This window comes from Rhinolophus sinicus, chromosome 5 (genome assembly GCF_057876585.1).
Source record: "Rhinolophus sinicus isolate RSI-liver-muscle chromosome 5, RSI-T2T, whole genome shotgun sequence".
Lineage (NCBI taxonomy): Eukaryota > Metazoa > Chordata > Mammalia > Chiroptera > Rhinolophidae > Rhinolophus > Rhinolophus sinicus.
In genome coordinates, this window is record NC_142505.1 from 88,486,399 (window position 1) to 88,508,289 (window position 21,891).

The 21,891-nt window shown below is 40.9% G+C and overlaps 1 protein-coding gene across 9 annotated transcripts in view; it reads right to left on the reverse strand.

The window, feature by feature from the left end:
- The window catches only part of HTR4 (5-hydroxytryptamine receptor 4), a 153,590-nt gene that overhangs the window by 42,165 nt on the left and 89,534 nt on the right, over positions 1–21,891 (reverse strand). For 5 of the 9 annotated variants that reach the window (XM_074313739.2, XM_074313738.2, XM_019734364.3 and 2 more), the window contains exons 5-7: positions 14,160–14,313; positions 13,192–13,233; positions 9,917–10,485 (exon numbers count right to left, since the gene is read on the reverse strand). In XM_074313739.2, coding sequence (XP_074169840.1) covers positions 9,917–10,485; positions 13,192–13,233; positions 14,160–14,313 — 765 coding nt within the window. Of the gene's footprint in view, positions 1–9,912; positions 10,486–13,191; positions 13,234–14,159; positions 14,314–21,891 lie in introns of those variants that run through there. The other 4 variants (XM_019734368.3, XM_019734367.3, XM_074313740.2 and 1 more) reach the window with 2 other exon arrangements.

Below are 21,891 nucleotides of genomic sequence, written 5' to 3' on the forward strand. Positions count from 1 at the left end.
ACAGAAATTCAGGGCCCTTCCTACCAGAAACAACACCAATTGCCTTCTATAGGGTTTTTTTTTTTTTTTTTTTTTTTTTCTCCTTTTCTTCTTATTTTGTCCTGGAAATGGATGTAGATTAAGAGGGGCCAAATGGTACAGGGGCTGCACTGAAGTGGGCAGATAAAATCATTTACACCTCCTGGCATTGTTCAAAAACCTCTCCTGCTGTCTGCTAGCAGTGGTGAGGAGGGTCTGTGTGGCAAAGCCCAGAAGATTCGTTGAAAGCAAGGCTTCTCAACCTCAGCACTATTTTGAAATTTGGGGCCAGACAATTTGTTGAGGGTAGGGGGTTATACCATGCATTTTCAGATGTTGAGCAGCATCCCTGCCCTCCATCAGTAGATGCCAGGCACCTCCACCAATGGTGACAACCAAAAATGACTCTAGACATGCAAAATGTGCCCTGGTAAACAAAATGGTCCCCAATTGAGAACCACTGGTTTAGACACACACTATCTCAGTTGTTTAAGACATGAAGCTAGGCCTACACTTGAAGCATTATCTACTTCAACTTCCCCATTTTATTGGTGCTGAGAGAGAGATGATGGCTGTTTGGTGATCATCTCTCCGAGATTAGAAGTAGGAGATTAGAAGACAGGCTTCTTTCTCTTTCTACTGCACCAGTAATTCTCAATTCTGCTGCCCATTAAGAGCTCCTAAAATATGCATTTCTGGTCCCCACCTGCACCAATTAAAATGGAATCTCTACAAGTGCAACCCAAGCTTGGGATTGTTTAAGAGTCCCCAGGTGACTAGTGTATAGGCAGGATCGAGGGTCAGAGCACCACACCACACAGCTCCCATTCTGGAGCTTGGATAAAACACCTTGGGCATCTCTGAACTGTGTGTTGTTTGGGGATTTGCCCCGCATGGTGGCATGCACAATCCCTCTGTATTGTGGGCACCAATCTCAGAGAGCAGGCACACAGAACCTTAACACCCAAACAACAGGGGCACCTGCAGAGCCAAAGTGGGAAAAATACACACAGAATATACCCAACTTGTTTGATACACTTAGCATGTTTTATGTTGGGTCAAGGAATTGCCTACAGGTAGTTTAAAAGCCAGAAGTCCCAATAACAGTCCCAACCATCCAGCACAGGGCATGATGTTCCCAGGAAACAAGCTTTTCCTCATGTTAGTTAAACAATTATTTATGCACAGTGTGATTCATTTAATTTAATTCATTTCTGGCTTTTCTTCTAGCAGAGGGAGCTCTGCCTTCCTTGTTTAAGGAGCAGTGTTTAGACCACAGAGATTTCTATCGACTCATTTATTAAGAAACGCTAATCAGGAAGCTGAGAAAATAGCTGGAGAAGGTTATTTAGCCAAGATATGAACGATGTTATGCATACAATTATAATACCAGCAATTGTAGCAGCTTCCGTTCATTGAGTGCTTTCTGTGTAACAGGAGCTGGGCTCAGCTCTGCACATACGTTATATCAGACTGAACCTTAACAAAAGCCTTAGGAGACAGGTTCTAATATTGTTCCCACTTTAGAGATGAGGAAACAGAGACTCGGAGATGTTTGGTCACATGCTGAAGAGTATGTCAATAGTAAATGACAGATCTCAGACAGGATAGAAACCCAGGTGTGCCAGACTCTAGAACCTACAAGCATTGTGCTACACAGGGTGGGAAGCCCCTTCGGTTACATACCAAAGTCTCCTTCCTCTAAGTCAGAGGCAGGGACTTTTCCTGGCAATATGTCTCAGTGGAGGGGATGATGTTTAGGCCCCAGCACTTTTGCCTGAAAGTGGGAATCCCGGAGGGCAGCTTAAGCCACTTGGTTTTTTGCAGGTACAAACAGCACTAACTTTTCTAATTCTGCGTATTCAGTGAGGCCAGTGGAGCTCTCCTGATGTTGTTATTCTACTGTATTCCTGGCATGATCATAAACAAGAACACTGTTTTTTGAGAGGCTGCTTTAGGTGGAAATTGGGGCAGGCCTGGGGACAGGGCCAGCTTCACAGTTGTGTGACCAGTGCAGTCACACAGGAACCCAGAGCTTGCTTTAATGCTCTACTTGTTATTGCCTGGAAATTCTTCATAACTTTATTTTTGAACTTGTGAAGTCTGAAGGCACAATGGAGCATGCACATGAGCAGAGGTGATGTGTACAATATGTTCCTTGTTGTCCAATCACATTAGCTATGGCTCATGAGCATGGAATCCTGGCAGACCCACGATGCATAGTTTAGAAGACTCAAAGCAAATACACGGTAAACACATTATACATATGAAGCATTTTTCCTTTCTTCCATCGTCTGTTGGCAGCTTCTATAACATGCTTGCTTTGTATTCACTTTGAGTCTTGCCGAATTCCATGGGTTCACTAGAATTCTGGGCTCATGTTTCATATCAACACATCTGTGACTTAGTAATTGGGAATGCTGTCAGCCCCGAGAGGCCATGTTTTCCATTTGATCCAGAACTTGCCAAATGCAGAAAGAAGGCAGTGATGTTCTAAGAAACAAGAACCACCAAGGAACCCTATCAAGTCTTTTCTTACTCGTGTTGCTTCCCTGTATTAGCCAAGCACTTAGGCTAAACATACTAACATAGAAAGAAGGGATAAGAGGGCAACCATGGCTCCTTTCACTTTTAGTCCTTCTTTACTCATCAGTAAGCTGAAGGTAGACTGTTATCAGTATGTGTGTGTATCAATAAGTGAAATAAAAACAGTTACATTTGTTTTGTGCACTGTCTGCTAAAAACAAATATGTAAGCATGTCTGAACTACAAAATAAAATTTGTGCTAGTTGCAGAATTTGGGCGATTTCACATATAAGTTTAATGTTCCTATATTTGCATTTAAAACTGGCATTGCACAATATAAAGATGAATGATAGATTTATGCTAATAATGTACAATTCTATTTTATTTTTCTACTGTAGAAAAGGTAAAAAGCAAATAAACACACCATGACATGACAGGTTGAGAGAAAGACTGTGGATGAAAGAAAAAGGCTTTATATTTTAATACTTTTAACGGCAATTTTTTTCCTGCCCTTTGAACAAAAAAGGTCCTGTATTTTCATTTTGCGTTGGGCCTGCAAATTATGTAGCCAGCCATGGAGGATGTTGGGGCAGATAAGGCAAGGTCACCCTCATCCATCTTTGATTCACCCAGATTAAGTCTTTGGCTCAAAACAATCAGGTAAATGTTGAATCCAATTGCAACCTCCAAAGTTCAAGGTAAAGGCCAAAAAATGGCTTTCAAAATGTCAAACAACTTTCTAACATTAGCAGAATACTCCAAGGATCCAAAGTAAATCAAACCTAAATTATTTTTTCATCCACGATATTCCCCCAACCCACAGTGTGAAAACATTCATTTAAAAGGGGAATTCTGATGTGTTGAAATTAAAAGTTGGCAAGTGGTTTCACAGTGAAAAAAAAAAACAAAAAACAACAACTATTCCAATTGTGGCATTAATAAATATTTTCAAAGTAGTGAAAACTTATTTGGGTATATATCGTTCGGGGGAACAATAGGGCCTGGTAAATCATCCATTCATTCAACCAATAAATGTAATTAATTGATCAATATGGTACATTCTAGGGGAACTTTTAGGCATAACATCGATATGTTACCTGTGCTTATTACTGAGAGTCTGACTGGGGAGATAGACAATAAACAAGAAGAGAAGAAATAAATACAATTATAAATTTTGATCATTGTTATTTATAAAGAAAACAAAGGGCAATAACCTGGAAGAACTTTTTTTCTTCTACAGCGTTTTGTGGGAGCTTCATTCTCATTGCCTCTTTCTCACTCTCCGTTTTTCTCTATCCTCGCATTTTCCTACTCTATTCCATATATAAATCTGAACATACTAGTCTTGCGCGTGGAAATGTCAAAGACAGGCTTACATAGCACATCCACTAGAACATCGGTTTATTATTGAGCTTTGGTTGATAAGAGCAAGTTGGAGGGAAAGTGTATAATGCCTCCTTCCAGAGAGAAGACTCCCATTGCTCCAAAGCTGTTCTGTCCAACAGAACTCTTCGTGGTGCTGGAAATATTCTACACTTGTGCTCTCTAATCCGATAGCCACCCCCAACATGGGGCTACTGAGCACTTGGAATGCATTTAGACGTTATCCTATTGGACAGCATAGCTCTAGGCATCTCCAAATCAATGGAAAACCTGTTTATCAGGGTGACTGCAGGTAGATAATGGAGGATGGTAGCAAAGAGCCAAGTTAAGTAAGACAACAAATTCTTTGGAAGTGCTTTCAGAAATTCTGCCTTCTCAGGAACTGGGTGAGTATCCTAGGGTTGAGCAAGGTCTAAATTGGGGAACCAGGGAAGAGATCTAACCTGGCATGATAGTAAAGAAAACCAGCTCTAAAGCTAAGCTTTAACAATCGCTGCTTCTGTTACCTAACTTATCAACACTCTGTTCTTGTAACATGATTATCTCTCCCATGAGGACAGAGCTGTGCAGTTAGCAAAGCAATTTCACATCCATTATCTTGTTTGATTTTCACAATGAAGTAGTGAGAAAGGCAGGACAGGGATTATTTACCCAAGAAGCCCAAACTGGAATCCTCAGTGGATTTCACTTAAATAAAATCTCTATTCTAAGGTTACCGTCAGCACCCCAGTCCCTACTCTGCCTTGGATCACAGGGGCTAATCTTCACAGAGACCGTTAAACAGAAGAGAAGCTAAGCCAGGGGACAACGGACAGAAGCATTCCTCCTTCCCCTTGTCAAGCCTCACAATGTTTCAGGTACTTTACTAGATTCTGAGGATACAGCAGTGAACAAGGCTGGCAAGCTCCTCGGCATTTATCCAATGGACAAAGAACTCCAGAGTCAAATCCCCAAAGAACCTCAAGACAAATCAATATGGCTTGTTCCTATCACCAGTCATCCATATGGCGACAGTCTATATCAGGGGTGTCCAAACTGCGGCCCGCAATCCATTGTTAATTGGCCCGCAGCAAAGTCCAAAAATACATTTAGTTTACTTAAATAAACCAGGTGAGATAATACGTACTTCACCCCGAGTGAGTGGCCCGGCTGTTTGTGTATTTTACCGCATATGGCCCTTGGTAAAAAACATTGAAAAAAGTTTGGACACCCCTGGTCTATATGGTTGCACTATGCCTCCCAAGTGGGGAGTGTCACTTGGCTTGAAGAATGATTGAGCTGAGGCAAGCTTCCAAAGGAATTTTCTCCCATATTTTCCTAGTTAACATCAGATTAAATTATTACCCTCTAAGAGAATCTAAAAGAACTTAAGAATTGTGTGTCCTAACCCTGAAAGCACAATCAATAATCAGCAAACATTGGACCGTTCCGATTCATGAAAGTCCAGGATGGTGGTTCTCAAAGTTTAATATGCATAAAAGTCATCTTGGAAAAACATCATTTCCCCTAATCTGCCCCAATTCAATGAATAGCACCCAAGATTCTGTGTTTTTACTAAGCTCCCAGGTGATTCCAATGTGAGTGGTCTGCTGCCCATACTTTTAAGGGAAAATGATCAAGAAAAATAAAGGCTACACATAAGGGGACACAATTATGTTCTCCAAGCCTTCAACAATATTGCATGGACAGTAATGGAAGAAATTGGGATATTTAGCTTTTAAAAGAAAAGCCTCAGAAGGGACATACAACTAAAATATACGGAAAGGGTTATTTCAATAAAAAAGATGTAGCTGGGTTTTATCTTGCTCAAGGCACTAGGGCCAGTAGGGAGAAGACTTTTAAACTCTAGAGCTGCTCAGCCATTGAGAAGGCTCATGAAGTAGTAAGGTTCTCTCATTGCAGGAATTCAGTAGATGTTAGATGACCATCACCAGTGATGACAGGGAAACTGTTGGTTAGTAGCAATCAACTACCATTAAACCCGTGCACAACTCCAGGGATGTCCACTGTACCATGATGACTTGTTCATGTGTCTCTTTCCTCAGTTAGGCTCTGAGCTCAGTAAGACACCAACTCTCATTTGTCTTTATATCTCCTACCTCATACACAGTGTCTGGCACATTAGATGCTCGAGTTCCAGAATTTGCAAACCTGGACTTGTGATGAGTTTCCTGTAACTTCAAAAGAAAACGTGGATTTTATAGTAATCTCATCTGGAGTCACAGAGAACCGCTGTATCCCTGCTCTTCTCTGTAGGAAAGTTTTAAGGTTTCCCTCAGTAAATGTCTCACGTTTCTCTTACATTTTTCAAGTAACTTTAGTTATTGCTTCTGTAGTGCTTTTCCTAATTCCCGTTCTAATTTCTGAGATGTAGGAGTCTAGTATCTAATGTCTGGAATTCCTTGTGAAATATCTTAGTTTTCACAGTTTATGGAGGATTTTCCTGGTAGGTGATCATATTGTTTATGAATAGTGGCATATTCACTCTTTCCCCCCAATTTTAACACCTCGCATTTCTTTTTTCTGCCATTTGGGTTTTGCATGTACAATGTTGAACAGTAGAGGTGACACGCGACCTTTGTCTTATTCCTGACTTGAGAAGGAAAGCAGACGATGTTTTCTCATTGGGTTATTTCTTCCCTTCTCTACCATTATGTTTTATGTGAGTTTCCTAGAGTGATAAAAGTGACTCCTATAAGATTAAGAGAGATATTGGTGGATGAGTAAAACCGCTATAGAGCCAGGTTAAGGATGTGACAAGGAGAGAGAGGCCAGCTCCAAATTCACTAAGAATCAGTTCTCCAACATGATGAACCTCTTAGAATCCAATGCCCACATACGGGCCCCATGCCTCTTTCTCATATGTGTATACGTATGCATACAAGTTAAAAGTGGCCAAAGAAACATTTATATGACAATAATTCATGTTTGGAAACTATTTTTAGAAGGCTATGTAGCCTATATATCTAGAAAAACTATTCATCAGCCAAACAAATGATATCTTCACTTCTTATCCAACAGAAAACCAATGACAACTATATACATCTCTGCTACGGTGTACATTAGTACAATCTGAGTGATCAAAGTCCTGTGGAATGTCTTGCAAATGCATATTTTATTTCACTGGCTACCCATCTGCTTGTTTAATGATAAAATGTTATGTAAGTCCAAGGGCCATAAGGATGCAACCTATTAGTTTAAACCACTGGAGCCAGATTAGCCTGTGTTTTATTTCCACCTGGAAAAATGAAATTCCACTCTTTTAGAAAGACTTTAAGAGGAAAAAGACCCCACAATTTCAGAGCGTTGTCATGACCTGGCTTTTCTCCAATGTGAATCTTGGGTTGAAGACTAAGTCCTCTATGCTTTTTAGAGTCTCAAGAAAAATAATTTTAAAAACAGACAATTTTCGATTTTGAATGTTTTAATCTTTCATTAACCTGAAGAAAATCATGAAGACATTTCATCAGCAAAAGTGTCTTGATCATTTGATCATCTACTATTTTGTAAAGAGTGTATAAGGGACTGTATGGTACATAAATAAAAGAAAGCCATGGTTACTTTCTACCCTTAAGGACTATTTGGTCTTATTCCTATAAGAAATAAGGAATTTAAATAAGGAATTCTATAGTCTAAAGCAGCATAAACACCAAGAAAAATAGAGTCTAGGGGTAGGAGTAGCAGAATAAAATCTGATTTTACTTTTGATGGTTTAGGTTTTAGATTTCTTGAATTCATCTGAATTTGATGATGTCCTGCTTGTGGGATTTTTAAGAAAAATGTAAATTTTTCTTAAGTTATGTTAATACAGTTGATCTGGAGAATTAATTGTATGGCTTGTTAATTTATTCAGCAAGAGTTTAAATTCCTACTATATAGCAGGCAACAGATTGGGTATTTGGTATGTAGCAGTGAATAAAACACACAGGATTCCTTTCCTGGCATGGCTTATGCTCTAGTGGATTCAGGTTTCAAACAAACAACCTTCTTTTCTCTGGATAGGCTGCCTCCACTCTGATAAGATTGCCCCCTACTCCCCCCCACCCCCCCACACACAGAAAAGTACCTCCCACCAACTTTCTGTACTTTTCATGACCTCATGAAGAAATGCAAGGAATACGGCATGGACAGTAGATCTATAAGCCACCTCCAAACTGCGGTCTCTGCTTTGCAATCACACTGCAGATTTCCAGAAGCAGCAGGGATAAAACAGTACAGTATTAGGCAAACAGAGTTTCTTGGGCTGCGCTAGAAGTCCCCCTCCCCCAACCTCTTTCTGTGACTGTTCCTCTGGGAGAAGGCCACCCAGTTGCAAACAAATGACCTAGCAAACACACTGCTGAAACACACTCTGTAAGCTGCCGACAGCCTATATGCAGGCAACTGTTTGCTTAAATAGCTCAAAACTATCTGGCACCCACACAGAGGTTCTTGTACACACATTTGATGCTTGGATCCTTTCTATGACACTCACTAAGGCATAATAATTAAGAGTGCCAGCTTCTAGGAGTATCCTTGGAGGCCCTTCCACCAGCTGGAATCTCAACACCATACTAGGTTTTACCTAGAAGTCTGCTCACACTGTGAGCAGAAAATTGAATTCATGCTTCTGAGCAGCCCCTGAGGCAAAGGGTTTATATTTCACAGCAATTCCTATTTTCTCTTCTTTACTTCCACATGCAAATGAAAAGTCCCCAATTTTCAGCTGCCAGAACAGTTGAATACTGTCACCATCAGGAAAATCAGGTGTTTGTCTCAAGGAAGGAACTGCTCTTTAGAAATTCCTGTGCATCTCAGAGCAAAGACAAAAATGTCATTGACAGTTCATCTTCACTACAGGATGAATGTACTTATCACACATGGCTTTTCACAGCTGAAAACAACACTAGATCAGGGTAGCCAGAAAATTCTCAGGGTTTAGAAAGAGGCTTCATGACTAGTCACTGAGCATGCAACTCCAAAGTCACTCTTACATCCATCAACCTATGTGACCTTGGGTAAAACACTTGACCTTTCCACCTTGGGTAAAACACTTGACCTTTCCATGCTCTTTCATATTCCATTTCCGTCCTCAGGCTGTTCTCTCTACCTGGACCGGCTTCCTTGATATCGCTTCCAAGTCTCAAATTCTTATAAAATGCTGTCCGGTGAAGCCCTCCCTGATTCCCTTATGCCAAATCAGCTTCTTTCTTACTCCTATCCCCATTCTCGATCGTCCATATCTCCATTATGTTATTTATCACATGGCATTATTACTGCATCTTTATCATCCTGTTTATTTTAGTTTATCATGTTATTTTACGGCCATCTTATGGTATTAGGCAATATGCTATCACTCCTACTCCTACTAATTATTAATAACATTATCAGTAGCATTAGGAGTATTTACTATGTGTCAGACCTTATGTGAATACATTATCTCTAATTGTTCAAGAGCCCTATGAGATGGATATTATTTTTACTATTTTTTTATAGTTGAAGAAAGTAAAACCAAGAAGGATGATACAAATGGCAAACAGTGACACCAGAGTCAAAATAAAGTCCATTTTACCTTAAAGCCCATGCTTTTCACCAATACCCTAAAATACTACCTGTAAATAATAGATGATATTTACTAAGTGCTTACTAGATGTCAGGCTCTGTACCATATGCTCTACATACATCTGATGCTCACAAAAACCCTGTGATATTGATACAGTAATGATGATCTCAATTTTTTAAAAAGATGAAATAAAGGTTTAGAATGGTTAAATGACCTGCCCAAGGTCACAGAACTACGAAGACTGGATTTGAATGTAGGTCACTCTCCCCTAGAGCCTGAGCCCTTACCCACTACTCTATTCCATGACCAAATGGTAGCTTTTCTTTCATCTTCATAAACACTACACAGGTTCTCAAGAATAACCCCTCTGGAAATGGAAAACGGGAGAGTTACCCAGTTTTCTGAGTCATTCAAATAACGAGATCTATCAAGCCCCTAAGCACTCACCTTAGCACATGGGTGGATCCATTAATGGTTGTGGTTGAACAGGGGACAGTCTGGCCCAGAATGGAAGGTCTTCGGTAGCGCTCATCATCACAGCAGAGGATGATGAGGAAGGCACGTCTGAAAGACTTATTCAAGAAGGCGTAAAGAAAGGGGTTCAATCCAGAATTGATATAGCCGAGCCAGAGGAAAGCGGTCCACACCTGTCCAGGGACAGTGTAGTCTACGAATGGATCCACAATATTGGTGACAAAGAATGGAGCCCAGCAGAGGCAGAAGCAACCCATGATGATGCACAGGGTCTTGGCTGCTTTGGTCTCTGTCCTCATGCGATGAGTGCTATGCTGGTCTGCCACCTGGGGTCGGCCCTCTGAGGGGGCTCCTGCCCGTTGTAACATTTGGATCTGGTGGGCGTGCTCCTTAGCTGTGACGTAGATGCGATAATAGGCCAGCACCATGAGCAGAAACGGGATGTAGAAGGCCACCACAGAACAGGTGATGGCGTAGGGCTTGTTGACCATGAAGATACAGTACGTAGAGTTGGAGTTCTGATGTAACTTTCTTTTCTCTATCTGAGAGTTGGAGGGAGAGAGGAAATGAGGAAGAGAGAGGGAAAAGGGGAAGGAAAAAATAAAGAGGAAAAAGGAGAAGGGGAATGAGGAAAATTGAAAAAAAGAAAAAGGATGAAAAAGAAGCGAAAAGGAGAAATGGGAAGGTAGAAAGAAGGGGAGGGGAACAGGAAGGAAAAGGAAGAAAGAATAAGGAAAAAGGAAAGAAAGGAGGTTTATCAGTACAGCTTTCTGGTTTTTTATAAGCCTAGAACCTTGATGGTAGAAAAGGAATATGATCCTATCCCAGGACTCAGAGGGCTTATCTATCCACAAGGAGCTGTGAATACCCCAGTGAAGAGAAGAAATACAATAGAGGCACTATCACTCCTCATTCTATCGACCAAACCAGTAGCGGCTTTCTGCCTCTTTCTCCTTCCCTGTCTACTTCTACACAGTTTATCTGGCAGTAAAAGTCTTCGAACTGTGTGGCTAACTTTCTGTAAGACTGTTTTGGCTATTCTTGTATCTCAGCATTTCCCATATAAAATTTAGAATTAGCTTATCAATTTCCATAAAAATCTTTTAGGATTTTGATTGGGAATAGAATAGAATGATTGAGGAAAACTGACATCTCTATCGTGTTAAGTCTTCCCATTCACAAACATGGGAATCTTTTCCCTTTACTGAAGTCCTTTAATATTTATTTCACTAATATTTTATTTTTTTGGTGTGTGAAAATCTTGCACATCTTTGGTTAGGTTTATTCCTAAGTATTTGAATTTTTACTCTATTACAAATGGTATCATACTAAAATTCTTAATCCTAATCGTTTGTTGCTAGTATGTAGAATTCAATGAATTTTTTTTTGTATATTGACTATGCATCCAGCAACTCTATTAGTTACTAATATTTCATCTCTAGATTCTTTTGAATTTTCTCTATGAACACTCATGTGATCTGCAAATAATGACAATTTCATTTTACTATTGAACTTGACAAGTGCTCCAGTATAATTTTGAATAAAAGCAGTAAGAATGGACACCATTGTTCCTTTCCCAGTTTTAGGAGGGGCGTCTTAAATATTTTACTATTAAGTATGATACTTGTAAGTTTTTTGTCAGTGCTTTCTCTGTGACTGAGAAAATTCTCTTGTATTCTTAGTTTAATGAGGATTTTTTAAAATCATAAATGGATATTGAACTTTGCAAAAATCATTCATTTTTGGCAGTAAGGACATTATGTGGATTTTCCCTTCTCTTTTATTAACACAGTGAATTACATTGATTGTATTACATTCCTCACTTGTATTGGATACTGTAATACACTGGATCCCTTTAAGGATTAAAATAATTTTCTCCCAACTATAAACCCTGTGTGTTGACAGTCTTAGCTCTATCAGCCTTTTCTAGGAATAGCCCTTGGCTGTAGAGAGCTGAGTAACAAAATGACACTTCCCTTCCTGAGGTTATCATATCCAGTGCAAATACACACATGAATAAAGATATGAATAAAAATATATATGATACACATGTTACTTGTATAATAAAATGTGTAAGCAATTTAGTATCATGTCTTACAGTATATTACAAAGTTATAGTATATCCTCCTCTTAAATTGACATTTTATTATTCCTAAATAGCTCTGTTCATATCTCAAGTAATATTACTTGCCTTAAATTTATTTTATCATTGATTATAGTACAGCTACCCCAGCTTTCTTTTGATGACTCTGCATTTATATTTTTCTATTATTTTATCTTCAACCTTTCTGTCACCTTGTATTTCATGGGCCTCTCTTACATATGATACACATATTATGTATTGATTAGTCGATGAAAATATTATGACCAGAGACTTGGAGGAACCCAACTGTTGTATTTCTCCTAGGAGCAAAGATTCAGCATTTGCTAATTCAGTGTTTACACAACCTTATAGAACCTAATTACCACAAATAACGAGAATCAAATGTATATATATTATGAACATGTGTGTTGTGCTTTCTTCTCTCTAGGCAGATTCAATGTGCAAATGAGTGGAAAGCTATGAAATACAACCACAACATCATGGAGCGAATACCAGGCATGCTGATAGTAAGCAGATGCCCCACTCCCAGTTCCACAAAGTAAACAGGACATGCCTCTATCTCAGTCTCATAAATGGACAAAAATTCCCTACATTATTTCCCTTGGAAATTCTCCGTCAGAAGGTAAGAGCCCTGTGCCCGTAACAAGAGTTCTGATGCACAAAAGCTTATGCTTCCCCAAGGTTTCCTCCACTAAGGAAGAATGTTAGCACAAACAGTAAAAGCGTAGATTCGGGAGCTCAGCAAGTCTGGTCTTAGATATAGTCACCACCACTCCCTACCAATGTGACTTTACCTAATAACTCAACCTCTCTGATTCTTGGTTTCCTGAGGACAATGATAAGATCTACTTCATAGCCTTGCTGTGAGGCCTGAGTGAGGGTCACAAGAATAATGATTAAGTTAACATGGGGTTCAGCACACAGTAAGTATTTGACATTTGTTGGCCATTGTTCTATTCTGGTGGTTGCTGAAAAGTTGAACTTCATTTCCCCCAAGAATGATAAAACCGAAGTTTGAAAGAAGAGGGACAGGATTCAAGAAAATATCCATACAGCCTCCCTTGTACGGATCCCCTCTCACTTCTCCACTCCTTTGGACCCAGCACTGCTTTCAGAAGCCCCAGGAACTCTGGTTCTGACATACCACATGCAAATCCTGGCCCAGCCTTGGTTTGGATATCCTTTCCTGGACAAAGAACAAGGCAAGATTAGGGGCTAGGAATGGGGTGGAGAGAAGAAAGGGCAGCTCCTATTCTAACTGGTTCTGCTGGGTCAGAGCTTGCTCTCAATCTCTCCTCTCTATTCCCCTTCCTACCTTGACATGGTCCTGGGATCAATTTTAAAGTGACTGTCTGACAACTTCCTTAGCGAACATATATCCCTGCTAATGAATCCGGACTGATCTTCATTACATAATTGATCTTCATTACAAGTTTGGTGTTGCGAACACAGTACGTCAGACCTAGATGACTCTTAAAGACCATCTTGATCTTTAAGGGTTTGATCCATGCCCAGCACACATGCCGCATGCTGTTCTCCTACATCCAGGAAGACACTAGTCCCCACGGAGAACCAATGAATCTTCTCATCATAGCCCTTCAGGAAGAGAGTCAATGACAGCGCTGGGTTCAGGGTTCAGCTCTCAACTCCTGGCCCAGGGCTCTCTTCATTCTCCAGAAGCCTCCACCCACGTGACATGTCATTGAAAGCCTCATAGACTCTCAGCATGAAATAGGATGGAGGACTCTTGGGGCATTATCACGTACCTCAGGCTCTGGAGTCTGAATGCTAAGCTTTGAACACCTGTGCTGCTATTTACTGGGCATATTACTGGGCATGTTACTTCACCTTTCTGAGCCTGACTTTTCTCATCAGGATGCGATGGAGCCAAAGATGTTGTCAGGATTATAGGTGAAGCGTTTAGCGTATTTTCTGGCATACAGTAAGCATTCCAAAATGCTAGCTTGCTTTTTTGTTGTTCTTGTTACTGCCGTCACTCAGACCATGATCAGAATCTTTCTTAGAATATTGACCCAAACCTGATCCTGTTTGTTTATTGAGAATCCCAAGCAAGCAAAGTGAATTGGACAGTAACCAGTGGGATCTACTCACCAAATCAATTATGCCAATGTTATTCCAGCCTTGCATTATAGGGAGAAAAGAGATAAACATGGGGATGACCCAGCAGCCTCCCAGCATTAATGCGATGCGTAGTGGGGTCATCTTGTTCCTATAGACCAAAGGCTGGCAGCAGATGGCATAATACCTGGAGAGAGAGAATAGGGGGGTGGGTGCCATGGGAGAGGAGAAGCAAGAGGGAGAAGAAGGGGTGAATAATTGATGGGAGAGAAGAGAGGAGAAGAAGGGGTATAAAAAGAGGAAATATTGGGAAAGGGGAAAATTGGAGGGGGAAGTAGAGAATAAAAGTAAGGAAGAAAGAAAAGGGAAAATAATGGGGGTCAAAGGGGAGAGTGGGTAGTCGAAGAAGGGAAGGAAAGGGGAAGAGAAGTGAGAAAAGCACAGAGGAAAGGAAAAAAGCAATTATACAATAAAGTATGTTATAGTGGCCAAGGTGGTTCTGCTAATATAACCATAAACCTTAGATGACATCTGAGAATCACTGCGTGGAGTCCACCCCACAGCCTCTTCCTCTCCCAGTGCCTGAGGCACACGACACCCCGAGGGTCTGCTCTGTCTCAGGCACAGTTCCAACACTGCCCGTGCCCGAGCTTCTGTCTAGCCCTTTGGGCCTCAGCGTCCAGGCTTCTGTGGTCCTCTTTGATAACAACTTAGGTGACCCAGGCTTGGCCTAACATCTGAGCTCTAGGAACTGTATCTCCAATTTGTCCCCATGCTCCGCTGCCCAAACTAAAGTGATGCTCGTAGCCAGTGTTCCTTAAATTGTGGTCCAAGGATTCCACCCTGCTCCCCTGCATCAGACTCACTTGAGAAGGCCTATGTAAAATGCAGATTCCAAGGTCCCTGCATTGGACCTGGAGTTTGCATTGTGACAAGTGGAAGTTATTACTGCTCTTTGCTAAGTATGCCTAGTTCCGCCTTCTGGGCTCAGGTGACTGGTCACTGAGTCAAGAACAGAATTGATGTGTGTTACTTCTAGGCTTGACAATTTAATTGTTTCTCTGATGCCGATCATTTAAATTTTGCAATATTTCCTGTTTTTTGAGTCTATGTTCTGCCTAGGGTACTGGCTTTCTTCTTATCTCCAGACAGAGATGCAACCTGCCTCACTTAATGAGTAAGTCTCTAACTCTCAGACCGCTCCTTGCATGTTGCTCCAGCCTTGGAGACCACCACTCCCCTGCCCAAGCAGTTCATAGACTCTGACGACAGGCAAAATACCACAGCAGACCTATCGGCTATTTGTCTTTGGAAGAATCTAAAGAATAAATGTAAAAAGACAGCCTGGAGGCTAATTTTATTCTTTAAGGTTTTATACCATTTAATGGTGAGCCACCCCTTACGCCCCTCATGATTATTTTTCCCACCTCTTCTTTTCTTAATTCGAAGCATAACTAATAAAACAATGGTTTTAGTTTTTGAAGAGGTGGGGATGGGATGGGTTGGGACAGGGTGGAGGTATTCCTGGTGAGGAGAGCCCAGGGTCAGAGCACGAGAAGCGGCGGCTTCAAGAGATGGGAGGGGAGGATTGCCTTCTAAGTCATCAAGGAGCAGCCGGCCATAGTGTGCTTCCTGGGGCCAACGAGACAGTGGGTATCCTGACCTGGAACAGGGTGCAGGAAACAACCGACCAAAGAATGGAAGAGGGGATTATTCAGGAACTCACTTTTTTCTGTCTATAAAACTGACATCATAGCCAAATCTAACTAAAGACAACTCAGTAATGGAAGGAATCATGATTAGCTGGAATTCCCTCCATGCTCTTAACTTATAAGGAAGACAAGTCATATCAGAGTGGCAAATTTTTCTGAATGGCTATACTAATAATCATCAGAGGTTTATTATTAATATTGAGTTGATGAATTAGGAGTGTATAAAAATGTACATTTTTCCCCCAAAATTTTGCTCCCTTCCCTTCCCTGCTAGAGGGAGTAGATTTGACATTTGGCTGTGTCCATTTAGCATTCTTCTTCCTTTCTCTTGGTAATAGCATCCCAAATCTTTGGGGAATTATCTCGTCTGTTGCTGTAGTGGTGCTGAGCCAGCAAACCATGGGGCTCTGACATTTCCAGTGAAGGAGTCACCTTGGCTTTCTCCTGGGACTCTGAACATCATGCAGAGTGACATAAAGATGGGAAACTCAGCAGAGGTCCCTCTATTCCTGCAGCAGGCTCCTGGTGGGGCTGGGAGTAGCTCCCATTCCTTGGATCTTTGGGAAGCCATGCTCTTGCCCTTTCAGTTCCTTAGTCTTTAGCTTTTCTTTCAATTTAATAAACCATCTCATTTCTTTTCAATAAATTCCCTCTTTGCTTAAGTTGCTATTATGGGTTGAATTGTATCCCTCCCACCCCCCAAAAATATGTTGAAGTCCTAACCTTCAGTACCTTGGAATGTGACCTTAATTGGAAATTGGGTCTTTATAGAGGTAGGCAAATTGAAATGAGCCCATTAGAGTGGGACTTCATCCAACATGATTGATGTGCTCATAAAAAGGGAAATTTGGACACAGAGGCAGATAGGCGCAAAGAGCAGGAGGCCATGTGAAGACAGAGGATTGGAATAATGCATCTACAGGCTGAAAAACACCAAAGATGGCCTGACGCAAGCAACCTAAAGCTGGGAAGAGGCAAAAAAAGAGCACCCGCTTGATTTTATGGCTTCAAGATTCTTACGAAGGTCTTGGCGCCCTTGAGGCAACTACCCTAAATAAGTCACCTTTATGATCTTTGCTTTCTAGCGAAGAATCTAGAAAAATAAACACCCTCTTGAAGACTGTATTGAAAGATCTAAATTAAGTAGATGCAAATAAGCATCACTGAATAAAATGATTAATAAAAATTAAGTTCCAGTGCTAATTGACTACTGGAGCTTCCTTAAAATTCTAATTTTGTCTATCAATCAAAGACCAGATAGAAGTCCGATAAGCTGATTTTTATCTATTATGGTTGCTTTTAAGCCCTATGTTTGGAATATATTACCCCTGCTAATAACAAAAATAGTAATCCTACCATGAACTGCCACCAAAACACATGTACAACACCACTGGACAGAAGTAGCTAGTTAAATTTGCAAGTTCTCTGGAGGTGAGGCAAAGCCCCTTGGCTGAGTTAGTGATAATAGCTACTATTCATTTACTTATCAAGGACTCTACCTGTATTATCTCATTTAGTCCTCAACACTACTTTTGAGACAGGATCTATAAGTGTACCCATTTCCCAGGTGAGGAAACAGAAACACAGAAGTCATCGGCATTTGTTCAAGGCTCCACAGGTGGTAAGAATGGGCCAGCTCAGACAGCCTGACTCAAGGCCAGGATTAAGCTCGTTCTATTACTTTACTCAACTTCCTCCCCCAAGCCCCCAAGGGATTATTCTAATTCTTTATAAGCCACTTGAGAAACAATAAAAACAAACGCCAAATCTCAGAATCTTGAAATCCCCAAATCCTCTCTACAATGGAGTGTGTATCCCAGCCTCCAGGAATGAATACCAAGGACTGAGAATTTATTAAGTCCTACTGCAGTGCGTTCTAGGATTCAGGCTGTCCGGAAGTTAAGGACCTTTCACAGCACAGGAAATAGAGTCAATGGAATTGTAACAGCTATATAGGATGTCAGATGCGTAGTAGATTGGGGGAAGGGGTTATCACTTTGTGAGGGGTGTAAATGTAACTATTACATTGCTTTGTACACCTGAAACAAAAAAAAACAAACCAAAAAAACTAAATAAATAAATAAAAAATAAAAAGACCCTTTCCTCCAAAATTGACTTTCTGTAACTTCCAGCTTCACCCTCTGGCTCAATTTAAAACTCTATCTCTAATTATTTTCCTGCATAGTGGTCCTACAGACATCTGAAGAGGGCTTTTCCATTTTTCTGAAATCTTCCTTTCTGCAGGTAAAAACACTCCCAGTTGTATTCAACCAGGGTTGACTTTACTTGCCAAGGGATACTGGGCAATGTCTCGAGACCTTTTTTGTGTTGTCACAGCTGGAAAGGATGATGGGTCCGGCATCCAAAGGGTAACCCTCAAGGACACTGCTAAACACCTTACATGTGCAAAACAGCCCCCACAACAAAGACGCATCTGGTCTACCATGTCAGTAGTACTGAGGTTGAGAAACCCTGGTTTACAGGAGGTGATTTTCCACGAGGAGAGCGTAATACTCTGGTGTGTCCTATACGGACCGGAGAAGACTAGTCCAGCCCCTTCCACCCGGCACACTGTAACTTAATACAGCCTGCGAGACACTAGAAAGTACAGGACACCTGCACTCCCTCCAAGAGCTATGACCCAGGGTGGGAGATAAGAAAAGTCTTCCCCTAACTGACTTAGACATTCCAGAGGCCTTTGCCTTGTTCACCACTGTCTCCCCAATGCCTAGTACAATGCTAGGTATAGAGGGCATGCTCACAAAATGGGCTGAGTAATAATAAACCCTTAATCAAGACCAATTGAAATAAATTGCATTCAAATGTGGGACCAAGTTGTTGGGATGTGAAAGGTTGTATCTAGTAGAGGCATGGGGAGGCTTTCTCCAATAAGTATCTTTTAAGTTGGACTTTAGAGACTGGGTAAGGATGGTGGAGGAGAAAGTACAATACAGGTGCTACAAAGAGCATGGACGAAGGCTCAGAGACAGAAATATTATATATGATATATATATATATATATATAAAATATATAGAGATATAAAATACATATTTTTAAATATATATCCATATATCCACATAGCTGGATAGTAGAGTGTTTATAAGGAAGTAGAAGGAAATCAGCCTAAGATGCAGCCCTCAGAGCAGTGGTTCTCAAATTGTAGCATCCATCAGAGTCACCTGGAGGGCTCACTAAAATGCAGATTTCTGTAGATTTGGAGTGGGACCCAAGAATCTGCATTTCTGATGCGTTCCCAGGTGATGTTGCCGTAGGTGGTTTGGGACCACACTTTGAGAACCACTGTCATAGAGGTTTTTGGATGCCATGCTGGGAGAAGTCACCAAAAGTTTTTTGAACTAGAAATGTCCATTGCAATCAACACTTCTGGATGTTCTACTAAAGGAGCTGAATTACAACAAAATCAAGATAAAGAGTTGTTGGTTCACAACCTAGGTGGGCAGCGTTCATCAGGGAAAGCAATTCCGTCTCATCTCAGGAATAGATTTATCTGCAAGGTCTGTTCTCTGGCCTTCCAATGGACAGTTCCTATTCTTCTTTTATAAAGTGGTTAAATGAATGGCAAGTGAGGTTCCAGATGGCCAGGATTAACTAAGATGTACAAAGTCATTTCTCATGCAAAATATTTCAAAGTGTTGCTTATAAAACTCTATTAAAATACCCTTTGGTAGACCAGCCACCAGCTTCTCCAACAGCAGCCATATGTAAATGTGCGATCAAATTGCTTTCAAATGTCTCTGGGGACATAATTTACTTTGACAACTCTTAGACTACAGTTATTTATTTTAAGCTCCATGCTAATCTCTTCCCCTCTCTTCCTGAAATTAAGAAAAATTCTTCCTCCTCACTTCTTGCCCTCACAACCACTGGAAAGGCAAAGGAGCAAGGAGAACAAGTTGGAATCCCAGACTCTCAGAATTAGAGATTTTAGCAGTCAACTTTATGTCTTCACATCTGGGTGCCAACTCTCCCTGTCTTAACCACCTATTAGCTCTGTAATCTTAGGATCAGTTATTTCACCTTTCCAAGACCCAGTTTCCTCATCTGGAAAGTGTGGGTCATGATGCCTACCTCATTGATTAGCTGTGAGAACTGATGAAATAATATGTTCAAAACTTAGAAGTTCCTGGCACATGAAGCTTGATAAATAGCATTATTATTTACTCGCATCCCTCTCATCTTTCATATATATATATATATATATATATATATATATATATATATATATATATATATATATATTTGTTTCATATATATTGTAAACAGATTCAAATACATTTTGTAACCAAGGGCTCTAAATTATTTAATACATAAAATAGAAGTCACTTGGTTCAACATCTCTCCCAGCAGTTGATTCTAAAAAACAGAAAAATGAATGGATTGGTCCCTAAAGGAGAATGGAAGCATTGAGATAATATTGGCTGCCTGCAATGGAGTTGATTATGTGTACTATCCTCTCAAGGACTTAACCCAGGCCCAGCCCTCCTACCGAGATGGCTGAAGATGGCATCCTGCATGATCATTGAGACCAAATCTCTAATTAAGGTCAACTAAAGAAAGAAATGTCAACCACAGGAGAGAAGAGATGAAGTAGCAGCTGGCTGCTAAGACCTGACTATTATTCTATTTCCTGAAATGGAATCAGGAAAACAGAAACCTTTTACCACAGATTGATTTTTTCACAAATTCATAAACCACAAGTGAATGGTCTTTAACATTTAGGACTCAGGGGATAAAGAGCTCCACAGAATCAGTAAACTTGTGAGTTACACGGAGCAATATGCGTTTAGCAAAAAAAAAAAATCAGTATGTTCTAGTCCCAGATCTTTCATAGATTGTCCTTCTGACTTTGGACAAATGACTTGGTGTCTTTGTGTCTCTGTTTTCTTTTGCATAAAAGAGGGATTAATTACATCTGAGTTTTTGTAAGAGGTTGCAGTTGTGATGGATTAAAGATGTCCACAAATTCTTTGTCACTCCTCCCATCCAGAGGTGGGGAGTCTGCCGCCTTCCCTCGGATCTGGGCTGTAGGCTGCTTTGACCAATGGAGCTCATTGGAAGTTGTAGGCCACTCCCAGGCCTAATATTCAAGAGGACTTTTGGTTTCCCAAAGTCAGGAGCTGTCATGTGAAAGTATCTAACATGTATTAACATGAGATCACGTATAGAGACTGGGGGCCACATGGACAGGGAGAGGGGCCCAACTGAGCCCAGCCTCCCAGATGACCCCATCAAGGTGCTATGTGTGTGATGAACACCTTAGACCCTCCAGGCCAGTCTAGTCTCCAGCTAAATCCCATCAAGGGACTTCAGCCAAGCCCAAATTCCTGATGCACAGGATTGTGAAACATGATAATAATCATACATTGTTGTTTAAGCCACTAAGTTTTGGGGTAGACGTTATGCGGCAATAGACATGAAAAACAGGGGTAAACAGGTGATATGTAATCTGAGATAATTGTAGGGTTCACTGGCTGGGTAGCAGTCTTCCCTACAGGAGGTGATCCAACCAAGTATTATGGCAGAATTCTGGGAAAGAGACTTACCGTTCTGCTCTTAGTAACTGGTTTTGCTTTATTTTCAGTTCTGGTTTCCTTTTGAGGAGGTGGAGAAGCGAGAAAAGCAGCAGTAGCTTCAAGAAAAAAATGAAAGGCCTTTCCCTCTGGTTCCCAAGGGGCTTGGCAAACTGCCAGCCACCTGGAGGATCCATGAGGAAGACCCCAGCAGGGATATTCACTAGAAGCCAGGGACAGGAAGGGGGGGCTGAGAATGTAGCCAAGAACAGAGTTAGAACTTCAGATTTTAGAAAGCAAAAATTATGGCGGTGGGGGGACAGGGAACAACTCTTTCCTGTCAGAGGTCTGGAGGACCTCAGATGGAACTTTTGCAGGAATCATAATCCCATATGCAATCTGTAGATTTAATGTTTACTATATTCCTCTCTGTTAAATACTTTTCTGTATCTTCATGATAAGGAAACTTGCAAGAAGGGGAGTACCAGCTGTCTAGGAAGGTGTCATCCTGAGTTATTGTA